Genomic DNA, 20,050 nt, shown 5'->3' with positions numbered 1-20,050 from the left:
AATATTTTTATAAATCTTTTTATTGTGTTATAAACCTTAAGTTATTGTGTGTGTCAGTGCTAATTAATAGAAAAGAAATGATGACCAGCTGTCTAATCAGACATTAAAAAGTTTGATGTGGTAAATTAGCATTTTACTCGTCATAAACAGCGTTTATTATCGCACAACCTGTCTTCAGTTTTTATCCATGCTGAGTTTTTCCATCATACCAACTGGTGCTTTGACTCACTTCCTCCTCTGCTGTCTCCCAGCCCCCAGCAGTCTCCTTGGTGACCATCACTAGCAGCAGCAGTCGTGACATTGACCCCCCACCGCCATCGACGCCCTCCAGGCCGCGTCAAATGACGTCAGACCTTGATCTGTTCTATCCAGCTGATCTACAGGTGCAGCTCACCCTCAGAGATCTGGTGCCTGGTTACTACAGCGCCTACCAGGTAAATGTCATGTCAGTGCACTCTAACAGGGTTAAGGTTGCTGTTGAAAACATCAGGAGTTTGGTTGCTCAGGTCATTGTGGTTCTCAAAAAGGAGAAATGATCAACTTTCATTCTATACAGCGGATAAAATCTTCTGTCCAATGCCTTGTAAAAGAACTGTATTTAATGTGTGTTATTGGGGTTTGTTGTGATAGACCAACACTTAGTAGTGCATAGTTCTGATGTGAGAGAAAAATATTACAGTTTTGAACGATTTCAATGAATAAAACAAGTGGTGTTTGTTTTGAGTCCCATTTTCTCTGATACCCCTGAATAAACCCCTTAACATGTCATCTAATTAGTTAGCAGAGTCCTTCTGTGTGTAATTTAATCTCCGTATAGATGCAGTGTTTCTGTTTCTGGCCTCAGAGGTTAGTTGGAGAACATTAGAGAAAAATCAGCCCATGGAGACCAAGAAACACAGCAGACAGGTCAGGAAGAAAGTTATGGAGAAGTTTAAAGCAGAGTTGGGTTCTAAAACAACATCCCAAGCTTTGAACATCTCCTAGAGTTCTGTTCAACCCGTCATCTGAACACGGAGAGAGGATGGACCAACTGCAGACCTACTAAGACCTGGACGTCCACCTAAACCGACAGGCTGGGCAAGGAGAGCATTGATCAGAGAAGAAGCCAAGAGGCCCATGGTCAGAGGAGGCCAATATTTCACTTTTATGTTTACAAGCTGAATGTAAAAAATGGTGGAAAACTTTACCTGCATAACTCCCTGAAGACATACAGCCCGAGCTACAGTGGAATGGTTTAGATCTAAGCATATTCATGTGTTAGAATGGCCTAGTCAAAGTCCAGACTTAAATCCTAATGGGAATCTGTGACATACTTTGAAAATTGAAGTCTACAGTTGCATAGATCTGACTGAACTTTGGAGGAGCTGTAGAGATTCAAAGCTCAGGTGGGAGAATCTGCTGACAGGACAACTATTAGTCGTGGACTCAACAAATGTGGCATTTTTTGCCTTTGCCTACAAAATGTATGGAGAACAAAATCATTCTTAGTATCACCCTAAAAACACCATCCCCACAGTAAATCATGGTGGTGGCGGGATCATGCTGTGGGGAACATTTCTTCAGCAAGGACTGGGAAGCTCATCCAATAGGAAGATGGATGGAGCTAAATGCAGAAAGATCCTAGAAGAAAACCTGTTAGAGGCTACAAGACTTCCCGCAGAACAACAACCCTAAACACACCGCCAGAGATACAATGTTTAGATCAAATTATTATCATTTGTTAGAATGGCCTAGTCAAAGTCCAGACCTAAGTCTTATTGAGAATATGTGGCAGGACTTGTTCACAGATCGTCTTCACCCATATTTCACAAAGACGAATGGATAAACATTTCAGTCTCTAGATGTAGAAGGCTGGTGGAGACGAGCCCTGAAAGCCTTGTTGGTTCTACAGAGAACTGACTGAAGGGGCAGAAGACAAATCCACGGCAGATTTTTCAGATTTTTATTAATAAAACATGTTGAAACAACATGACAGCAGACCTTTTCCTTCCAGTTCATCGTTATGTCGTACTGGGACTATTAAAGGGAACTCTTTATATGCAGATATCCCAGATTAGTTAGTAATCTAGAACAGATTAAAATATGATCGTTTTTATTGGCAGATTATCCACAGATGATTGTTTCCTGTCATTCTGTTGATTATTGGACCTCAAATGGTTCCACTAACCAGCAGAGTTGGTTTCAGAAGAAAGGCAGGTGAAGCTGTTACTGAACATGGAGGTCCAGTGGTCGGTGGGCTGTTGGGGGGGATTTACCCGAAGAATCCTGCTCTATGATTGGTGGCCGCTGGGTCATGTGCCTCCGCTGACCCTTCTGAATCTGTGCCCTAATTCACACACATAGACCCACCCTGCATTGAGTGGCGGGGACATGTGAGCCCCTTGACTCCAGCTATTCTGGGAAGAGCCGAGGAGGAGGAGGGGGTGAGGCAGTGGGAGGGGTGGGACAAGGCCGGGTGGTGAGAGAGATCATTCCTCTTTCCGCATGTGGTCCAGAAGCCGCGAGGAGCAGCTCATGATTTACTCTCATTTTGTATAGGCTCTTGGTGAGTGCGGCCATAGCAGATTTGTGTTTTACTCTCCCTCCAGGCTGGAGAAGATGGGGTGCTGCTTTAGTAAGGAGCTCAGCACCGAGCCGAAGACGGAGAGGAGCGTTCTGTTATCACCGCCTCTCCACGACGGGCTCAGCGCAGTGACAGAGCAGGTCAGGAGGCAGGCTGTGGCCGTGGCCCAGCACGTAAGTCTGGAGGAAGAGGAAGCGTCTGTGCCGGTCCGACCAGCAGAGGATGAGGACAGCAGAGTTTGGACTGAGGTGGTTCTTTCCAGCAGGGAGACGGATCTGAAACCAGAAAGCCCTCACAAGGGTCTGGATGCTATTATTATCACCAGCATTACAAACACACACAAAAACACCGGAACAATGGCTGTTGAGACACGTGAACCCAGTCCCAGCTGTGGGACACCTCCTTATATGGAGGTGTCCACTCAGAGTCCGGTCAAACAGAAGATTCTGGAAAACGCAGCACGCAAGGCGGTGTGGTTCAGCGTACTGCTGAAGCAGACGGAAAACAGGCCGGCAGGAAGTCCGTCAGCTCCAGCAGCGTTGTCCTTGGTTCCCTGCAGGGTCAGTCTCAACGGTGTGCATCAGGAGCCACAGCAGGACCTCCACAGATCTGAAGACCAGGACCAGGATGGGTGGGAAACCTCTGTCAGCCCCGCAGCTCTCCATCAGGTCATGGAAACAACAAACCGCAACTTTTACAGCATCTGTTCCATTGAAGCAGAGGACCTGGAACATGAGCGGGATCAGAGCCGGACTCTAACAGCTGGGGCAGCCGCTCCTCCGCTCTCCAGCCAATCAGAGGTGGTTCTGCTCTGGGACCATGCTCATACAGCTACAAGCTGGTCACATGATGAGGAAGTTATTTCTGTACAGCCACAAGCTGACAAACTGATTCCTGGCTTGTTTTTGGAGAAGGAAAATGTACTAAAGCAACATGCTGCACTTCTTCAACAAGGTGACACTCAGACTCCTAGTAGCAGCGAGGACCCTCAGGCATCCATGCTGGACAGCTATCAGTTTAGGGAAAACAGCGTGAACTCGATAGAAGCTGAAAATATCCCCTTTAAGAAGAAAGAAGTGAAACCAAGCAGTGATCTCCATCAGTGTGCAAAGCAGGAGACCCAAAACTTTCTGCCAGCAACAGAACCTCCTGAACTCAAGCCCACCTGTAAGAAAACCCCTGAGATCAGAGAACTCCACCAGGAGGAGGAATATGCTGAGCTCCCACTGCTTGCAGGGCTGACCCTTCGAACCGGTCAGACACAAGCCGTCTCCATGGGTCTCTGCAGAATCCTTGATGCTGAAACAACCCTTTTACCAGCCAGTCATCCCAGTACCCTGCTGGCTCCTGTGTCGGCTTTACCTGAGGACACGTTTTATCAGCAAGAACCCAACAACACTGGTTCCAAAGAGCCAACACTGGAGTTTAGGAACAACGATGCTGAACCAGCGTTCTGGTTGGATAACTGTGACAAACAGTTTGAGGGCTTCACTCTAAAACCTGAATGTGGGTTTGTGTTTGACCCAGAGGTCATCCTTCAGGGTGAAAACAACAAACAGGCAGAGATCTACCAGAAAAACAACCCTGCAGAGATGAGCGACGCTTCCTTTGGTTTACTGGAATCAGACCCAGATTCTTCGCGTGTAGACAGGAGTGATGAAAACTGGGACATCTGCTCTGAGAAGGATGATCTCACTGTGGACGTTGGTCCTCAAAGCCCTGAAGATTTAATCCGCCGTCCACCCAGTCAGCCTCCTCCTCCAGAAGATGAACGTTCTGGTCCTCCATCCTCATCTCCTGCTTACTCTTCTTCCTCACACTTCACATCTGAGAGTATGAACAGCCAAATCCATGAAGAGAAAAATCCACCGAGGAGCGAAGCAGAGGAGACAGAATCTCATGTTTTTGTTCCTGTTGATGAGGAAGAAGAGAAAAGCTCCTACAACCCTCAGCCAGTCCCTGATCACCATGAAAGATTCCCCCCCAGTGTTTCCTCTGGCTGTGTGGTCCCTCAGCGCCAAACATCCACCAGTTTCCTTCAGCTGGAAGCATTATCAGACAGAAATGACCTGGAGGAGATGAACGAGATGAGGATGGAGACAACAAATTCACTTTTTGATTCCTCCCAAACCCCCAGTGTCCACAGTGTCACCAGTTACTCAGACTGGATTGTTAATGCTGTCAGCTGTGAGGAGACTCACATCTCGGTACCAGTGGACCCAGATCAGATCGATGTTTATGCCTCTACTCCGTCTTATGAGATTCCCTTCCTGAATCAGGAACTCTCAGCTGCTGAAGAGGAGGAGGAACAGAAGGACGGGGGAATCAGGGACATGGTGTCGGAGCTGCTTGGAGACCTGGCAGAGTCGTCTGTCTGCCGCCTGTCACCCCAACCCTGGATCAGGCTGGGTGTGAAGAAGAACCCTGATGGTCTGGCTCAGGGACTGTCTGTGGCTGAGAGGATGAGGGGCGGTGATGAAGAGCAGATCCCAGCCTTGGTTTCAGAGCTGCAGCCTTCCATGGCTCTGCTGGGGGTCTACCCCTACAGCACCGTGACGCCTCAGGGGTCCTGTGTGTGGGACTGGCACACAAACTGCTCTCAGCTTGTAAGTCTGCAGCAAACATCCCAGCTGAGTTCAACTGATTATTGTTACAATATTTCTCAGATCTGCACATGTTGCAGATGTCTTGGTTGATCTTTGGGCAGTTTTATGCACAGACAAAATGAAGCCTGTAGGAAATACATCTTAAATATTCGGGATTTAAAACATCACATGGGTTATTGTTGACACATGTGCTTGATGCATCCAGGGACAGTTTGAAGAGATTATGTTATATAGCGATAATCCAGGAAATGATGTAACATTTCCTGGATTATTGGACTCATGGTTTTCATTTACCTGAACAGACACGTTCAGATGAGCGTGGTGGTTATCAGCGCTGTTTTCTACGTGATGAACCTGAACTGAGCGCAGCTTGTCCTGGTTACATTAAACCATGCCTTATTCAGGTTAAACACACAACTTTAGCTCTGAGAACAGCTTTATTTAGAGTTTGACTAAATCATCCCATTTCTGTGAGAAAATCAATAATTTAGTGTTTGTTCATACAGCGCATTAAAAGCACTTTTCGCTTTGACAAAAGTTATTTTTATAGAGAATAAAGATTAAACTGTAATAATATGGAACCAATCAGAAAATGATAAATGTAACTAAAACAACATAAAATAAAAGACTTTAGACAACAATAAAAGCTCAGTTGGAGTTAAAAGCAGGATTTACCAGACTGAGCAGCTCTGACTGGCTCCAAATCAAACCATTTTAAATGCTGAGAACAAGCAATAAACAGAAACCCAAAATGAACTGAAAGCCAGTGGAAGGAGGTTAGAACGGGTCAAATGCTTCTAGTTAATGTTAACACCATGTTCTATAGGTTAGTAAAGATTTGAATCTATGGCTAGATGGAGGAATGTACGTCAAGCAGTTCTTGTTTATTTCAGATTGTTCACATAATGAACTCTGAACATGACTAGATTCAGTTTTAACCTGTGTGAAGTGACAACTAGTTAAGGGTTAGATCAGGACTAACTAGTTAAGCTATGGCACAACCCAGAACAGACCTGTTTAAAGTTAAATGAAACAACTGATTTAAGTCAGAATCTGTTTCAGGACGGGATCATTCAGTGAACCCAGACACATTAAATCACAGCTTTCTGTCTGTCCACATTAACAGAAACTTCTTCCTAATATTTTACCTTTTTGTCCGATTAGAAATGTAAATGTATTTTATTATCCGCCTTGGTGAATATTGTGTGTTTTTGTTTCAGGAACCTGTTGCTGCTCCTTGTCTGAACCGTGAAGCTGAAGTATGGACCGATCCCAACCTCAGCTTCCACATCCCCGACCCCGCGTACCAGCAGCCTCAGCAGCCATGGCTGCAGCTTCCCGTCGACCAGAACCACCAAGAAGGTCGGCTCCCTGTAATCACAGCAGACTGTTGTCTTTAACTGATTTATGTTTTTGCCTGATTCTTTTCCTAATAATCATTTCTTAGGATTTGTACCAGAGTTTGAAGGGAACATGGGTCTGGCTGAAGCGGATCTTAGCCCAGCAGAGTGTCGGACACAAACATCTGAAGCTCTTCTGGTTAATGGAGAGCATGCTGAACCTCCTGTTACAGGTAAAAGCTGCATATACAGGTCCTTCTCAAAATATTAGCATATTGTGATAAAGTTCATTATTTTCCATAATGTCATGATGAAAATTTAACATTCATATATTTTAGATTCATTGCACACTAACTGAAATATTTCAGGTCTTTTATTGTCTTAATACGGATGATTTTGGCATACAGCTCATGAAAACCCAAAATTCCTATCTCACAAAATTAGCATATTTCATCCGACCAATAAAAGAAAAGTGTTTTTAATACAAAAATCGTCAACCTTCAAATAATCATGTACAGTTATGCACTCAATACTTGGTCGGGAATCCTTTGGCAGAAATGACTGCTTCAATGCGGCGTGGCATGGAGGCAATCAGCCTGTGGCACTGCTGAGGTCTTATGGAGGCCCAGGATGCTTCGATAGCGGCCTTTAGCTCATCCAGAGTGTTGGGTCTTGAGTCTCTCAACGTTCTCTTCACAAGATCCCACAGATTCTCTATGGGGTTCAGGTCAGGAGAGTTGGCAGGCCAATTGAGCACAGTGATACCATGGTCAGTAAACCATTTACCAGTGGTTTTGGCACTGTGAGCAGGTGCCAGGTCGTGCTGAAAAATGAAATCTTCATCTCCATAAAGCTTTTCAGCAGATGGAAGCATGAAGTGCTCCAAAATCTCCTGATAGCTAGCTGCATTGACCCTGCCCTTGATAAAACACAGTGGACCAACACCAGCAGCTGACACGGCACCCCAGACCATCACTGACTGTGGGTACTTGACACTGGACTTCTGGCATTTTGGCATTTCCTTCTCCCCAGTCTTCCTCCAGACTCTGGCACCTTGATTTCCGAATGACATGCAGAATTTGCTTTCATCCGAAAAAAGTACTTTGGACCACTGAGCAACAGTCCAGTGCTGCTTCTCTGTAGCCCAGGTCAGGCGCTTCTGCCGCTGTTTCTGGTTCAAAAGTGGCTTGACCTGGGGAATGCGGCACCTGTAGCCCATTTCCTGCACACGCCTGTGCACGGTGGCTCTGGATGTTTCTACTCCAGACTCAGTCCACTGCTTCCGCAGGTCCCCCAAGGTCTGGAATCGGCCCTTCTCCACAATCTTCCTCAGGGTCCGGTCACCTCTTCTCGTTGTGCAGCGTTTTCTGCCACAGTTTTTCCTTCCCACAGACTTCCCACTGAGGTGCCTTGATACAGCACTCTGGGAACAGCCTATTCGTTCAGAAATGTCTTTCTGTGTCTTACCCTCTTGCTTGAGGGTGTCAATAGTGGCCTTCTGGACAGCAGTCAGGTCGGCAGTCTTACCCATGATTGGGGTTTTGAGTAATGAACCAGGCTGGGAGTTTTAAAGGCCTCAGGAATCTTTTGCAGGTGTTTAGAGTTAACTCGTTGATTCAGATGATTAGGTTCAGAGCTCGTTTAGAGACCCTTTTAATAATATGCTAATTTTGTGAGATAGGAATTTTGGGTTTTCATGAGCTGTATGCCAAAATCATCCATATTTAGACAATGAAAGACCTGAAATATTTCAGTTAGTGTGCAATGAATCTAAAATATATGAATGTTAAATTTTTATCATGACATTATGGAAAATAATTAACTTTATCACAATATGCTAATATTTTGAGAAGGACCTGTACAAGTCTTTGGAAGTCATTTTAATGCCAGAGGCAGCAACACAGAATAAAAACATTTGATTTCCTGGTTTTCCAGAAGAGATCCGAGAGGAACTGAGCAGAGCTTTGGAGTCCTGCCTAACCAGGTAACAATCGGAACCACAGTGGGTCAGCAGATGAAAACTAAACAACACAGGTCAACAGAGCATAAAAACCAATATCTATATTTCATGTTTACCCTTATAGTACTCAAGCAGTTACTGAATAAATAAACAGAAAAATTAAAGGTTCTTATTTGATCTCTTTTCAGATAAATATTTATTGAGGCATTTAAAACACTTTCTGTACATAACCTCTCTATCACCAGTCTTACTTTCTTCTCTGCTCCGATCAGAGATTATCTCAGCAGCGACCTCTACCTGAAGTCTCAGATGGACAACGACCAGTACATCTCCATCTCCACACTGGCCAGCCTCGACAGGATCAAGAACCTCACCACAGACCTGGAGCTGATCGCTGATATTCTGAAATGTGGGTTTCTGTTTTACCTTCCATCGATTGAAAAAATAGTTTCCAAATCTGCCTGAAAAGCATCAGAATCGTTTAGTTCTGATGTTTCTTTCTTATTGCTTTGTTGAGACTTTTTTTGATCCTGTCATTTTAAAAGTAAGTTCTTGTTTCTTCCTTATGAAATGTCCTGCTCTCTGTCTGGCTGGCAGCCATGCCTCTGGTCCAGGTGGCTCCATGTGGGCAGAAGGTTCGACCCAGACAGAGCCGCTGCATCGTGATCCTGCGTGAGATTCCCGACACCACACCTCCGGAGGTGAGTCCTCCTGCTCCTCTCCAGCTGCAGGTTTCCAGCATTATTTACATATTTGGTTCTATGAATCAAGCAGTTTACTGTGACTGGAAGGCAGGTTGATTATGTTTGCTTGATGTTTCTGCTGCTCTGCAGGAGGTGGAGGCTCTGTTCGAAGGAGAAAACCTGCCAGAGGTCTTGAGCTGTGAGGTTGTGAATAACGACAACTGGTTCCTCACATTTAAATCAGAAGCTGATGCTCAACAGGTAAAACACCGCTGGCATTCCTGGAATCATTCCACGGAAAACTGAGCTCAACGTCATCACTGAAGAGTCTTTAAAATGAAATCATGTTTCTGTTGCCTTTAAATGATTGGGATTCTTTGACCTTTTCCACATTTAGTCAGTAGGTTCAGATTTTATGAGACAGACCAACACAAAGGAAAGCAATGTTGTGAAGTGGAAGGAAATAACTAATAATTATCTGAAAAGTGTGGCATGTACTTGGATTCAGATTCCATAATTCATTCCATTATACAACGAACTTTTTGCTGCAGTTTTAAGGAATGTTTCTACCCATTTTAAAAATGTAGAGACTGAATCTTTGGCCATTTTTAAAAATGATCTCCAGCTCCGTCAGTTTGGATGGAGAGCAGTCTAACCATGGTTGGGTGTGGGCATCAAGAAACATCTAGTCTGCCAAAGCAGCGACTGAACAATATCAGGTTTTCTTCCAGGATTGTTCTGGATTTAGCTCCACCCATCTTCCTATCTTCTCTGTCCTTTCCTTCCACTTCACTATGAAGATCTACTTTGTGTTGGTGTGTTGCATCAAAATCCCAATAAAATACTTTGACACAAAGTGTGGAAAAGGCAGTGTATGTGACATTGGACTGCAGCTGGATGCTTGTGTCTATATGTCACCAGCCTGTGGTTTAAGGAGTAACTGACCAAAAAGCTCCTTCAGGCCTACAGGTACCTCAGAGAGGAGGTCCGGGTTTTTAAGGGGAAGCCCATCATGGCTCGGATAAAAGCCAAAACCATGGCCATCGCCTCCTACGCGCCTAAAAACGGATACAGGCCCGTTCAGTTGGAGCAGTGCAGCAGGCGTTACAGCTCCTACTTTCCCCCGACCACATTCAACCCGTCCTGCCTTCCACATGCGGCCACACAGGAGATACTTGAGCTCAGCAACGAGGCGTGGACAACCACTGCAGCCGGATACCAGGAGAGTTCTGAGGTGAGAGCAGACCTCAACCTTCTTTCCTTTCACACACTATATATGGGCTTTTGTTTTGTGGGTAATAATTCTGTGTTTGTGGATCTCTGTTGTCCTGCTCAGTAGAACAGGTCATTAACTGTCTGTTTAAACTTCTGCCTGCAGTCTCAGCTGCTGATGAACAACTTCACAGATGGATTCCCAGCACCTTTTACCCTCAAACCACACCCCTCACACAGGCAAGGGTTCCTCCATCATCCTGCAGCTGTTGGTCTTTAATGAACTCGGGTCAGAGCTGTGTTTCTGGTGTCTAACCTGCAGGAGAGGCTCCAAATTGTTGAACTGTGGAGATCGCTGGTGGAACCAACACAATGACCCTTATCAACCATCAGAGCAGCCGTCTGTAGATTGTTATTCTTCTTCGTCCCTGAAGGCTGGACGAGGCCGGCTGAGGGGGGGCCTGCGTCGACAGAGCAGGGGGGGTCGAACAGAATCCAACAAACAGGTTCTGATGCCCTCCTCGGACCGGGGAAGGTAACAGAACATATTGTTTTCCTCTGTTTGTATTCTGTTGTAGAGTCACAGCAGGACAGCAGCTCCTGGAAGTCATTTGTGATTGAAGGTTAGTCTCTCATTTAAGCAGAAACGATGTCTGAACCTCTCAGCACTCAGTCGACTCAGACTCATTACAAACCGAACCCCAGCAGTAGGGGTGAAGACAGCTTGACCTCTGACCTGTTCAGTGACTGCTGTTCTCCTGCATCCTTAAAGCTGGAGAGTAACAGCAGGTCATGTGGAACTTCTGTGCTCTCATGCGTCTATCTTTTCCTGACGTGACGTTGAGCTGCTGAGGAATTAAAACCACTGATCTGGACCTCAGTTTAACACAGAAACAAAAACCTTTTGTTGGAATTTCTTGATTCTTTTAATGCAACAAACTCAGATTTAGTGATCTTATCACATTAACACCTGAAATATAGTCACAATCCAGGCAGGAAACAGAAAACACAGTTTAAACTAATCCAGAACAAACATCTGATCTATCTCTAATAAGATAATTAAAAAAGCTACAGGCCTACGGCATCTTAAAGAACTCGTTTAGATTTGGTCCAACAACAAACCTTAAAGTATTTTCTGCAAATTTTATCTGATGGACCAACACCAAGAACATCATGACTATGACATGATCCACAGTTTATACATTTCTTTACAAATTAACATGTGTGTCATACATTTGTATTCAGCCCCCTTTACCATGATACTCCTAAATAAATGTGCGTAAATCACAGGAAAGGAGAGCATTAATCAGAAAAGCAGCAAGGAGAAGCTGGTTCTACAAAGTTCTGACTCAGAAGGGCTAAATACAAATGCACACCTTTCAGATTTGTACTTTTTCCACTTCACAGTTAATCACTACTCTGTGTTTGTCTCATAAAATCCCAATAAACACTTTAAAGTTTGAGGTTGACATGCAACAAAATATAAAAAATGTTCAATGAATACTTCTTCTTTTCTGCCTCAGTTACAGCAGGAGAGGAACCTTCAGCCAAAAGAGGAGAGAGACGGTAAAGTCCTGGGAAAGAACTAAACAAAACTCTCAGGTAAGAAAACACAGAGAGTGGAGTTGATGTGTCAGTGGTCAGACTGTGTTTATGTGAAAATGCTCCCACTCCCACTCTGTCCCCTCCTTATCAGCCATCTCCTCCTCCTCTGGAGCTCAGCTCGTCCAGCTTCCCCCCTCTTTCTTCTGCAGACGTTGCCACGGCAACAGTACCTGCAACTAATGACAACATCAAGGTAACAAACACTCTCTGTCTGACACACACACACACACACACACACACACAGCGCTGACCTGAACCAGTTCAACAGTCTGACCTGTTTGAATCTTTTTTCCAAGTAATAAAGCCAGTCCTGCTTTCTGAGATGTTTCGTGTGTCTGAATCCTCAGGGTCCGATAACACCACCGCTTCCTCCAGTGGAGCCTCAGTCAGCTTCACTGCTGTAAGTACCCACTAACAGCTGAGCTGCTCCAGTATTCGATGTTTACTGGTCTGAGTGGATGTTTCACATGCAGACCTGTGTGTTGTTGTCTGCAGGAATGAGACAGACAGTCGAGAGATAACCATCGAGGACAAACCAGTTCAGCTCCCACAGGACCCAGCAACCGTAAGGAATATTCAGTTTTATCTTCTTTTTGCAGATTTTCATTCATGCTTTATTAGCTGCAATATACCAGATGATGTATTTGGGGAATCTTTGAGATATTTTTCTAATCCATTTTTTGTGTGTAATGGTACTCATAAGTGGTGCTTTGGGATGAATCTGGTTTGGAGCTCAAAAGGAAAGAAAAGCTTTACTGAATCTGTCCTACATGCAGCAGAAACATCGAAACTGAATAACTTCTCTTAATGTGAGAATACAAGACCCACTGCTCACCTGCTGTTACCCTCCCCAGCGCTGCCTGAGACTCCTGGCTTTTCACCCAGACTGTGGATCAGAACTTCTTCTTACAGCGTCACAAATCTGTGTGTAAAGATGCCAGCATGGAGGCTCCAGGCATCCTTAGTTTTCCTAACCTCATTCTCCGGTTTGCGTGTGTGAATCAGGACGTTCCATCTGCTCGGTGGTCTCACTGGAAATACTTACCCCACTGTTGGGTCCAATTAAAGGCTCATCAAAACGTTTAAGGGGTTTTACAAAAAGCAATGAAAACAGAACCACACATCATCTGGACCAGAGTGTTGATCTCCTGTAACTGATGTATCAGTCATCTGGCGTTCAGCAGGAGCATCTGTCAGGGCCTCAAAGGGAATGTTTTAACATTTAATAGAAGTCACATTTTTTATTTTCTGCTGTGAAAATGTTTAAAACATGAGGATGAAAACGTTCAGATTAGCGAAGAACTGGCAGGAATAAAAGACAGAGGTGGTTGAATCAGGAGGAGAGTTACATGTTGTCTGGTAGCTGCTGGAGCATCTGATAGGCTGTGTGAAGGTCCTCGGTGAGTGAAGGTCCTCGGTGAGGGAAGGTCCTCTGTGAGGGAAGGTCCTTTGTGAGTGAAGGTCCTCGGTGAGGGAAGGTCCTCGGTGAGTGAAGGTACTCTGTGAGGGAAGGTCCTTTGTGAGGGAAGGTACTCTGTGAGGGAAGGTCCTCGGTGAGGGAAGGTCCTCGGTGAGGGAAGGTCCTCTGTGAGGGAAGGTCCTCGGTGAGTGAAGGTACTCTGTGAGGGAAGGTCCTTTGTGAGGGAAGGTCCTCGGTGAGGGAAGGTCCTTTGTGAGTGAAGGTCCTCGGTGAGTGAAGGTACTCTGTGAGGGAAGGTCCTTTGTGAGGGAAGGTCCTTTGTGAGGGAAGGTCCTCGGTGAGGGAAGGTCCTTTGTGAGTGAAGGTCCTCGGTGAGTGAAGGTCCTCTGTGAGGGAAGGTCCTCGGTGAGTGAAGGTCCTCGGTGAGTGAAGGTCCTTTGTGAGGGAAGGTCCTCGGTGAGGGAAGGTCCTTTGTGAGGGAAGGTCCTTTGTGAGGGAAGGTCCTTTGTGAGGGAAGGTCCTCGGTGAGGGAAGGTCCTTTGTGAGTGAAGGTCCTCGGTGAGGGAAGGTCCTTTGTGAGTGAAGGTCCTTTGTGAGGGAAGGTCCTCGGTGAGGGAAGGTCCTTTGTGAGTGAAGGTCCTCGGTGAGTGAAGGTCCTCTGTGAGGGAAGGTCCTCGGTGAGTGAAGGTCCTCGGTGAGTGAAGGTCCTCGGTGAGGGAAGGTCCTTTGTGAGTGAAGGTCCTCGGTGAGTGAAGGTCCTCGGTGAGTGAAGGTCCTCGGTGAGGGAAGGTCCTTTGTGAGTGAAGGTACTCTGTGAGGGAAGGTCCTTTGTGAGGGAAGGTCCTCGGTGAGTGAAGGTACTCTGTGAGGGAAGGTCCTTTGTGAGGGAAGGTCCTTTGTGAGGGAAGGTCCTCGGTGAGGGAAGGTCCTTTGTGAGTGAAGGTCCTCGGTGAGTGAAGGTCCTCTGTGAGGGAAGGTCCTCGGTGAGTGAAGGTCCTCGGTGAGTGAAGGTCCTTTGTGAGGGAAGGTCCTCGGTGAGGGAAGGTCCTTTGTGAGGGAAGGTCCTTTGTGAGGGAAGGTCCTTTGTGAGGGAAGGTCCTCGGTGAGGGAAGGTCCTTTGTGAGGGAAGGTCCTTTGTGAGTGAAGGTCCTCGGTGAGGGAAGGTCCTTTGTGAGTGAAGGTCCTTTGTGAGGGAAGGTCCTCGGTGAGGGAAGGTCCTTTGTGAGTGAAGGTCCTCGGTGAGTGAAGGTCCTCTGTGAGGGAAGGTCCTCGGTGAGTGAAGGTCCTCGGTGAGTGAAGGTCCTCGGTGAGGGAAGGTCCTTTGTGAGGGAAGGTCCTCGGTGAGGGAAGGTCCTTTGTGAGTGAAGGTCCTCGGTGAGTGAAGGTCCTCTGTGAGGGAAGGTCCTCGGTGAGTGAAGGTCCTCGGTGAGTGAAGGTCCTCGGTGAGGGAAGGTCCTCGGTGAGGGAAGGTCCTCGGTGAGGGAAGGTCCTCGGTGAGTGAAGGTCCTCGGTGAGGGAAGGTCCTTTGTGAGGGAAGGTCCTTTGTGAGGGAAGGTCCTTTGTGAGTGAAGGTCCTTTGTGAGGGAAGGTCCTTTGTGAGTGAAGGTCCTCTGTGAGGGAAGGTCCTCTGTGAGGGAAGGTCCTCGGTGAGAGAAGGTCCTTTGTGAGGGAAGGTCCTTTGTGAGGGAAGGTCCTCGGTGAGGGAAGGTCCTCTGTGAGTGAAGGTCCTCGGTGAGGGAAGGTCCTCTGTGAGTGAAGGTCCTCGGTGAGTGAAGGTCCTCGGTGAGGGAAGGTCCTTTGTGAGGGAAGGTCCTTTGTGAGGGAAGGTCCTCGGTGAGTGAAGGTCCTCGGTGAGGGAAGGTCCTTTGTGAGGGAAGGTCCTTTGTGAGGGAAGGTCCTTTGTGAGGGAAGGTCCTCGGTGAGTGAAGGTCCTTTATGAGGGAAGGTCCTCGGTGAGGGAAGGTCCTCGGTGAGGGAAGGTCCTTTGTGAGTGAAGGTCCTCGGTGAGTGAAGGTCCTCGGTGAGGGAAGGTCCTTTGTGAGGGAAGGTCCTCGGTGAGGGAAGGTCCTCGGTGAGTGAAGGTCCTCGGTGAGTGAAGGTCCTCGGTGAGTGAAGGTCCTCGGTGAGTGAAGGTCCTCGGTGAGTGAAGGTCCTCGGTGAGTGAAGGTCCTCGGTGAGGGAAGGTCCTTTGTGAGGGAAGGTCCTCGGTGAGTGAAGGTTCTCGGTGAGTGAAGGTCCTCGGTGAGTGAAGGTCCTCGGTGAGTGAAGGTCCTCGGTGAGTGAAGGTCCTCGGTGAGTGAAGGTCCTCGGTGAGGGAAGGTCCTCGGTGAGGGAAGGTCCTTTGTGAGGGAAGGTCCTTTGTGAGGGAAGGTCCTCGGTGAGTGAAGGTCCTCGGTGAGTGAAGGTCCTCGGTGAGTGAAGGTCCTCGGTGAGGGAAGGTCCTTTGTGAGGGAAGGTCCTCGGTGAGTGAAGGTCCTCAGTGAGGGAAGGTCCTTTGTGAGTGAAGGTCCTCGGTGAGTGAAGGTCCTCGGTGAGGGAAGGTCCTTTGTGAGGGAAGGTCCTTTGTGAGGGAAGGTCCTTTGTGAGGGAAGGTCCTTTGTGAGGGAAGGTCCTTTGTGAGGGAAGGTCCTTTGTGAGTGAAGGTCCTCGGTGAGTGAAGGTCCTCGGTGAGGGAAGGTCCTTTGTGAGGGAAGGTCCTCGGTGAGTGAAGGTCCTCGGTGAGTGAAGGTCCTCGGTGAGGGAAGGTCCTCGGTGAGGGAAGGTCCTTTGTGAGGGAAGGTCCTTTGTGAGGGAAGGTCCTCGGTGAGTGAAGGTCCTCGGTGAGTGAAGGTCCTCGGTGAGTGAAGGTCCTCGGTGAGGGAAGGTCCTTTGTGAGGGAAGGTCCTCGGTGAGTGAAGGTCCTCGGTGAGGGAAGGTCCTTTGTGAGTGAAGGTCCTCGGTGAGTGAAGGTCCTCGGTGAGGGAAGGTCCTTTGTGAGGGAAGGTCCTTTGTGAGGGAAGGTCCTTTGTGAGGGAAGGTCCTTTGTGAGTGAAGGTCCTCGGTGAGTGAAGGTCCTCGGTGAGGGAAGGTCCTTTGTGAGGGAAGGTCCTCGGTGAGTGAAGGTCCTCGGTGAGGGAAGGTCCTTTGTGAGTGAAGGTCCTCGGTGAGTGAAGGTCCTCGGTGAGGGAAGGTCCTTTGTGAGTGAAGGTCCTCGGTGAGTGAAGGTCCTCGGTGAGGGAAGGTCCTCGGTGAGGGAAGGTCCTTTGTGAGGGAAGGTCCTTTGTGAGGGAAGGTCCTTTGTGAGGGAAGGTCCTTTGTGAGTGAAGGTCCTCGGTGAGTGAAGGTCCTCGGTGAGGGAAGGTCCTTTGTGAGGGAAGGTCCTTTGTGAGTGAAGGTCCTCGGTGAGTGAAGGTCCTCGGTGAGGGAAGGTCCTTTGTGAGGGAAGGTCCTTTGTGAGGGAAGGTCCTCGGTGAGTGAAGGTCCTCGGTGAGGGAAGGTCCTTTGTGAGTGAAGGTCCTCGGTGAGGGAAGGTCCTTTGTGAGGGAAGGTCCTTTGTGAGGGAAGGTCCTCGGTGAGTGAAGGTCCTCGGTGAGGGAAGGTCCTTTGTGAGTGAAGGTCCTCGGTGAGAGAAGGTCCTTTGTGAGGGAAGGTCCTTTGTGAGGGAAGGTCCTCGGTGAGGGAAGGTCCTCGGTGAGTGAAGGTCCTCGGTGAGTGAAGGTCCTCGGTGAGGGAAGGTCCTTTGTGAGGGAAGGTCCTCGGTGAGTGAAGGTCCTCTGTGAGGGAAGGTCCTCGGTGAGTGAAGGTCCTCGGTGAGGGAAGGTCCTCGGTGAGGGAAGGTCCTCGGTGAGTGAAGGTCCTCGGTGAGGGAAGGTCCTCGGTGAGGGAAGGTCCTCGGTGAGTGAAGGTCCTCGGTGAGTGAAGGTCCTTTGTGAGGGAAGGTCCTCGGTGAGGGAAGGTCCTCGGTGAGGGAAGGTCCTCGGTGAGTGAAGGTCCTCGGTGAGGGAAGGTCCTTTGTGAGGGAAGGTCCTTTGTGAGGGAAGGTCCTCGGTGAGGGAAGGTCCTCGGTGAGTGAAGGTCCTCGGTGAGTGAAGGTCCTTTGTGAGGGAAGGTCCTCGGTGAGGGAAGGTCCTCGGTGAGGGAAGGTCCTCGGTGAGTGAAGGTCCTCTGTGAGGGAAGGTCCTCGGTGAGTGAAGGTCCTCGGTGAGGGAAGGTCCTCGGTGAGGGAAGGTCCTTTGTGAGGGAAGGTCCTCGGTGAGTGAAGGTCCTCGGTGAGGGAAGGTCCTCGGTGAGGGAAGGTCCTCGGTGAGTGAAGGTCCTCGGTGAGGGAAGGTCCTCGGTGAGGGAAGGTCCTCGGTGAGTGAAGGTCCTCGGTGAGGGAAGGTCCTCGGTGAGGGAAGGTCCTTTGTGAGGGAAGGTCCTTTGTGAGGGAAGGTCCTCGGTGAGGGAAGGTCCTCGGTGAGTGAAGGTCCTCGGTGAGTGAAGGTCCTCGGTGAGTGAAGGTCCTTTGTGAGGGAAGGTCCTTTGTGAGGGAAGGTCCTTTGTGAGGGAAGGTCCTCGGTGAGGGAAGGTCCTCGGTGAGTGAAGGTCCTCGGTGAGGGAAGGTCCAGAGTCTCGGAGGTGCGTCATAGATGCATCATCAGCACTTTATGGGGTTTGATATGAATGACTTTTGGAGTTTGCGTGACTCTTGATCATCATGCAACTGGTCTGTTTTTGGGACGTATTCGTGTCAGCAGCCTTAATGTTTTGAACAATGAGCACCTTGAGGGTAGCTGAAAGAAATGACCTTCTGGCTTTCAGCGAACTCAGAATGTGATCCCAGTGAAGCTCCAACAGGTTCCTCTGAGTCTATGGACCTTCACTCACATTATAACTATCTTCTGCTCTCTATGATTCATATTTTCTGATTTCTTTGAAAACTCAACAAACAGACTATATTAGTTTGAATGTTTACATTTAATTCCCAAAGTGTTCAGGAGTTTAAAGGTTGTGTGAGGTCTATAATGACGTAGGAAGCTCTGATTATTGTGGTTTATTTATTTCTGATTATCTTTTAATTTCCATGAATATTACAGGAATGTTTCTGGTTAGTGTTTCTTCTTAAAGCGCTTAATACTACAAGCCAGACTTTTCTGTAAGATTAATTAAACTCACCTAAAATCCAGTTTCACTTGGAGAACAAAATGTCATGGTCAGTTTTTCTATTTGTTTTAAAGTAAAACATAATTTAATCAATAAAAAATCTACCCTCCAAAAAATGCTTCCTGCTGACATGCCTCTGATGACATCACATAAGGTGAAGGAAACTGATGAGAGTTCCCTTAAATATTTTTATTGGTATTATTATTATTTTTTTTCCACTTTATTCGTGTTTTAAATTATATTCCTCCCTGAAAACGGTTAGTTGTATTCTGTCCACTCTGTTGTCAATGCCAGCTTATCAGGTCCATTTGTGCGTCTGTTGTGATGTCATCGATCCTAACACACAGAGTAGTTTTTTCTTCAGCCTCTGTGTCAAAGCGTTGTATCTTGTGGTGGTGAAAATCCCCATCTATATTTTAACTGTGTCTATTTGTTAGTAAAATAAAAAGAAAGCGTGGATGGTATGTTTTTAAAAATCAGAGTTACTCAAATAATTCTGTAAAACGTGTCAGAATATCCATCTGCTGTCATCTCAGAACACTGATGGAAGGTCCTGTTCTATGATCCATTCAGGAGCTGAAGAAGCCGAGCTATGCTGAGGTCTGCCAGAGGGCGTCGACCAATGAGCCGTTGGCTGAACCCGCCCCCTCAGCGGAGCACCAGGCGTCCCAGCATCCTCTGCTGCCGCTGTGAGGATATGAAACCGGTTGCTGGGATTGTTTTGTCGTATATTAACTATGAAGATTATCTGTAAATTATTTACCACGATACAGGTAGAATCTACGCCACACGTGGCTTTGTAAGAACTGATGGAGAGTTGAAGTTTTTCAACATTTTAATTTTTTGGCATTAATGTGAAAATAAGCTGTGAATGTCTCTGCAATTCTTTAGTTTTCTTTCCTATCTTGTTGTTCGGCTCCGTGTTACCAGAACCAGGTACTTTATGGTTTATTGTGGGGATCTTCTGTTTGGATGTCGGCTCTCTACAGGAAATTCTATCAGGATTCTATTTTTCATTCTGGGTTTTTAAGTCTGGAGTGCCAGAACCCTCCATGTTCTCCAGGCCCATAAATGAATAACCATAACTGTAAAGCCTCACTGTGTGCTTCTCTTTGAAAGCAATGGAAAAATGTTGTTTCTTTGCTTTGACTGTTTTATTTCATTTTAAACACGGATTCCGTTTTATTTGTGTTCAACTGGACTGTTTTAGTTGTTGAAGCTTTATTCTTGTGTTGACCGTATTTAACTGGCTGTGTTTTGTACATGTTTCAGTTCTGTTCAGAGAGACCGCTGAGCGTCCCAGAACAAACACTGATTCAACTTGAAGTGTTTTGACTTTTTTTTTTTTGATTGTAAAGAGACAGATGTTCTGTTTTCTGGTATAAATGTAAAGCTGGCACTGCTATGACATATGTATTTGTGTACAGATGTACAGGATACTGAACTAATTTAAATTAAAGAAGTGCCTTTACAGATGGTGTTCATCTGGATGAAGCTCCGAGTTTCCTTCTGCCAGACCAGCAGATGGCAGTAGAGCTAC

General features: G+C 47.1%; 1 protein-coding gene across 3 annotated transcripts; it reads left to right on the top strand.

Moving 5' to 3' along the window:
• The first annotated feature begins 294 nt into the window (after window positions 1-294).
• Window positions 295-20,004, top strand: LOC124858392. 3 transcript variants are annotated; one of them, XM_047350414.1, is made up of 16 exons: window positions 295-434; window positions 2,589-5,169; window positions 6,390-6,531; window positions 6,617-6,742; window positions 8,448-8,493; window positions 8,742-8,878; window positions 9,067-9,200; window positions 9,303-9,413; window positions 10,114-10,386; window positions 10,531-10,604; window positions 10,687-10,899; window positions 11,888-11,966; window positions 12,061-12,162; window positions 12,317-12,369; window positions 12,465-12,534; window positions 19,084-20,004. In XM_047350414.1, exons 2-16 carry the CDS (start codon window positions 2,599-2,601, stop codon window positions 19,201-19,203), a joined length of 4,251 nt encoding a protein of 1,416 aa, XP_047206370.1. In that variant the 5' UTR covers window positions 295-434; window positions 2,589-2,598; the 3' UTR covers window positions 19,204-20,004. The 3 variants fall into 3 exon arrangements, with proteins under 3 accessions (XP_047206370.1, XP_047206371.1, XP_047206369.1); XM_047350415.1 differs by having other exon boundaries at window positions 8,445-8,493; window positions 9,067-9,170; XM_047350413.1 differs by having other exon boundaries at window positions 8,445-8,493.
• The last annotated feature ends 46 nt before the right edge of the window (window positions 20,005-20,050 follow it).

This window comes from Girardinichthys multiradiatus, chromosome 21 (assembly GCF_021462225.1).
Source record: "Girardinichthys multiradiatus isolate DD_20200921_A chromosome 21, DD_fGirMul_XY1, whole genome shotgun sequence".
In the NCBI taxonomy this organism is placed as follows: Eukaryota; Metazoa; Chordata; class Actinopteri; order Cyprinodontiformes; family Goodeidae; genus Girardinichthys; species Girardinichthys multiradiatus.
The sequence above is the reverse complement of the archived record's forward strand: the minus strand, read 5'-3'. Positions and strand labels throughout refer to the sequence as shown.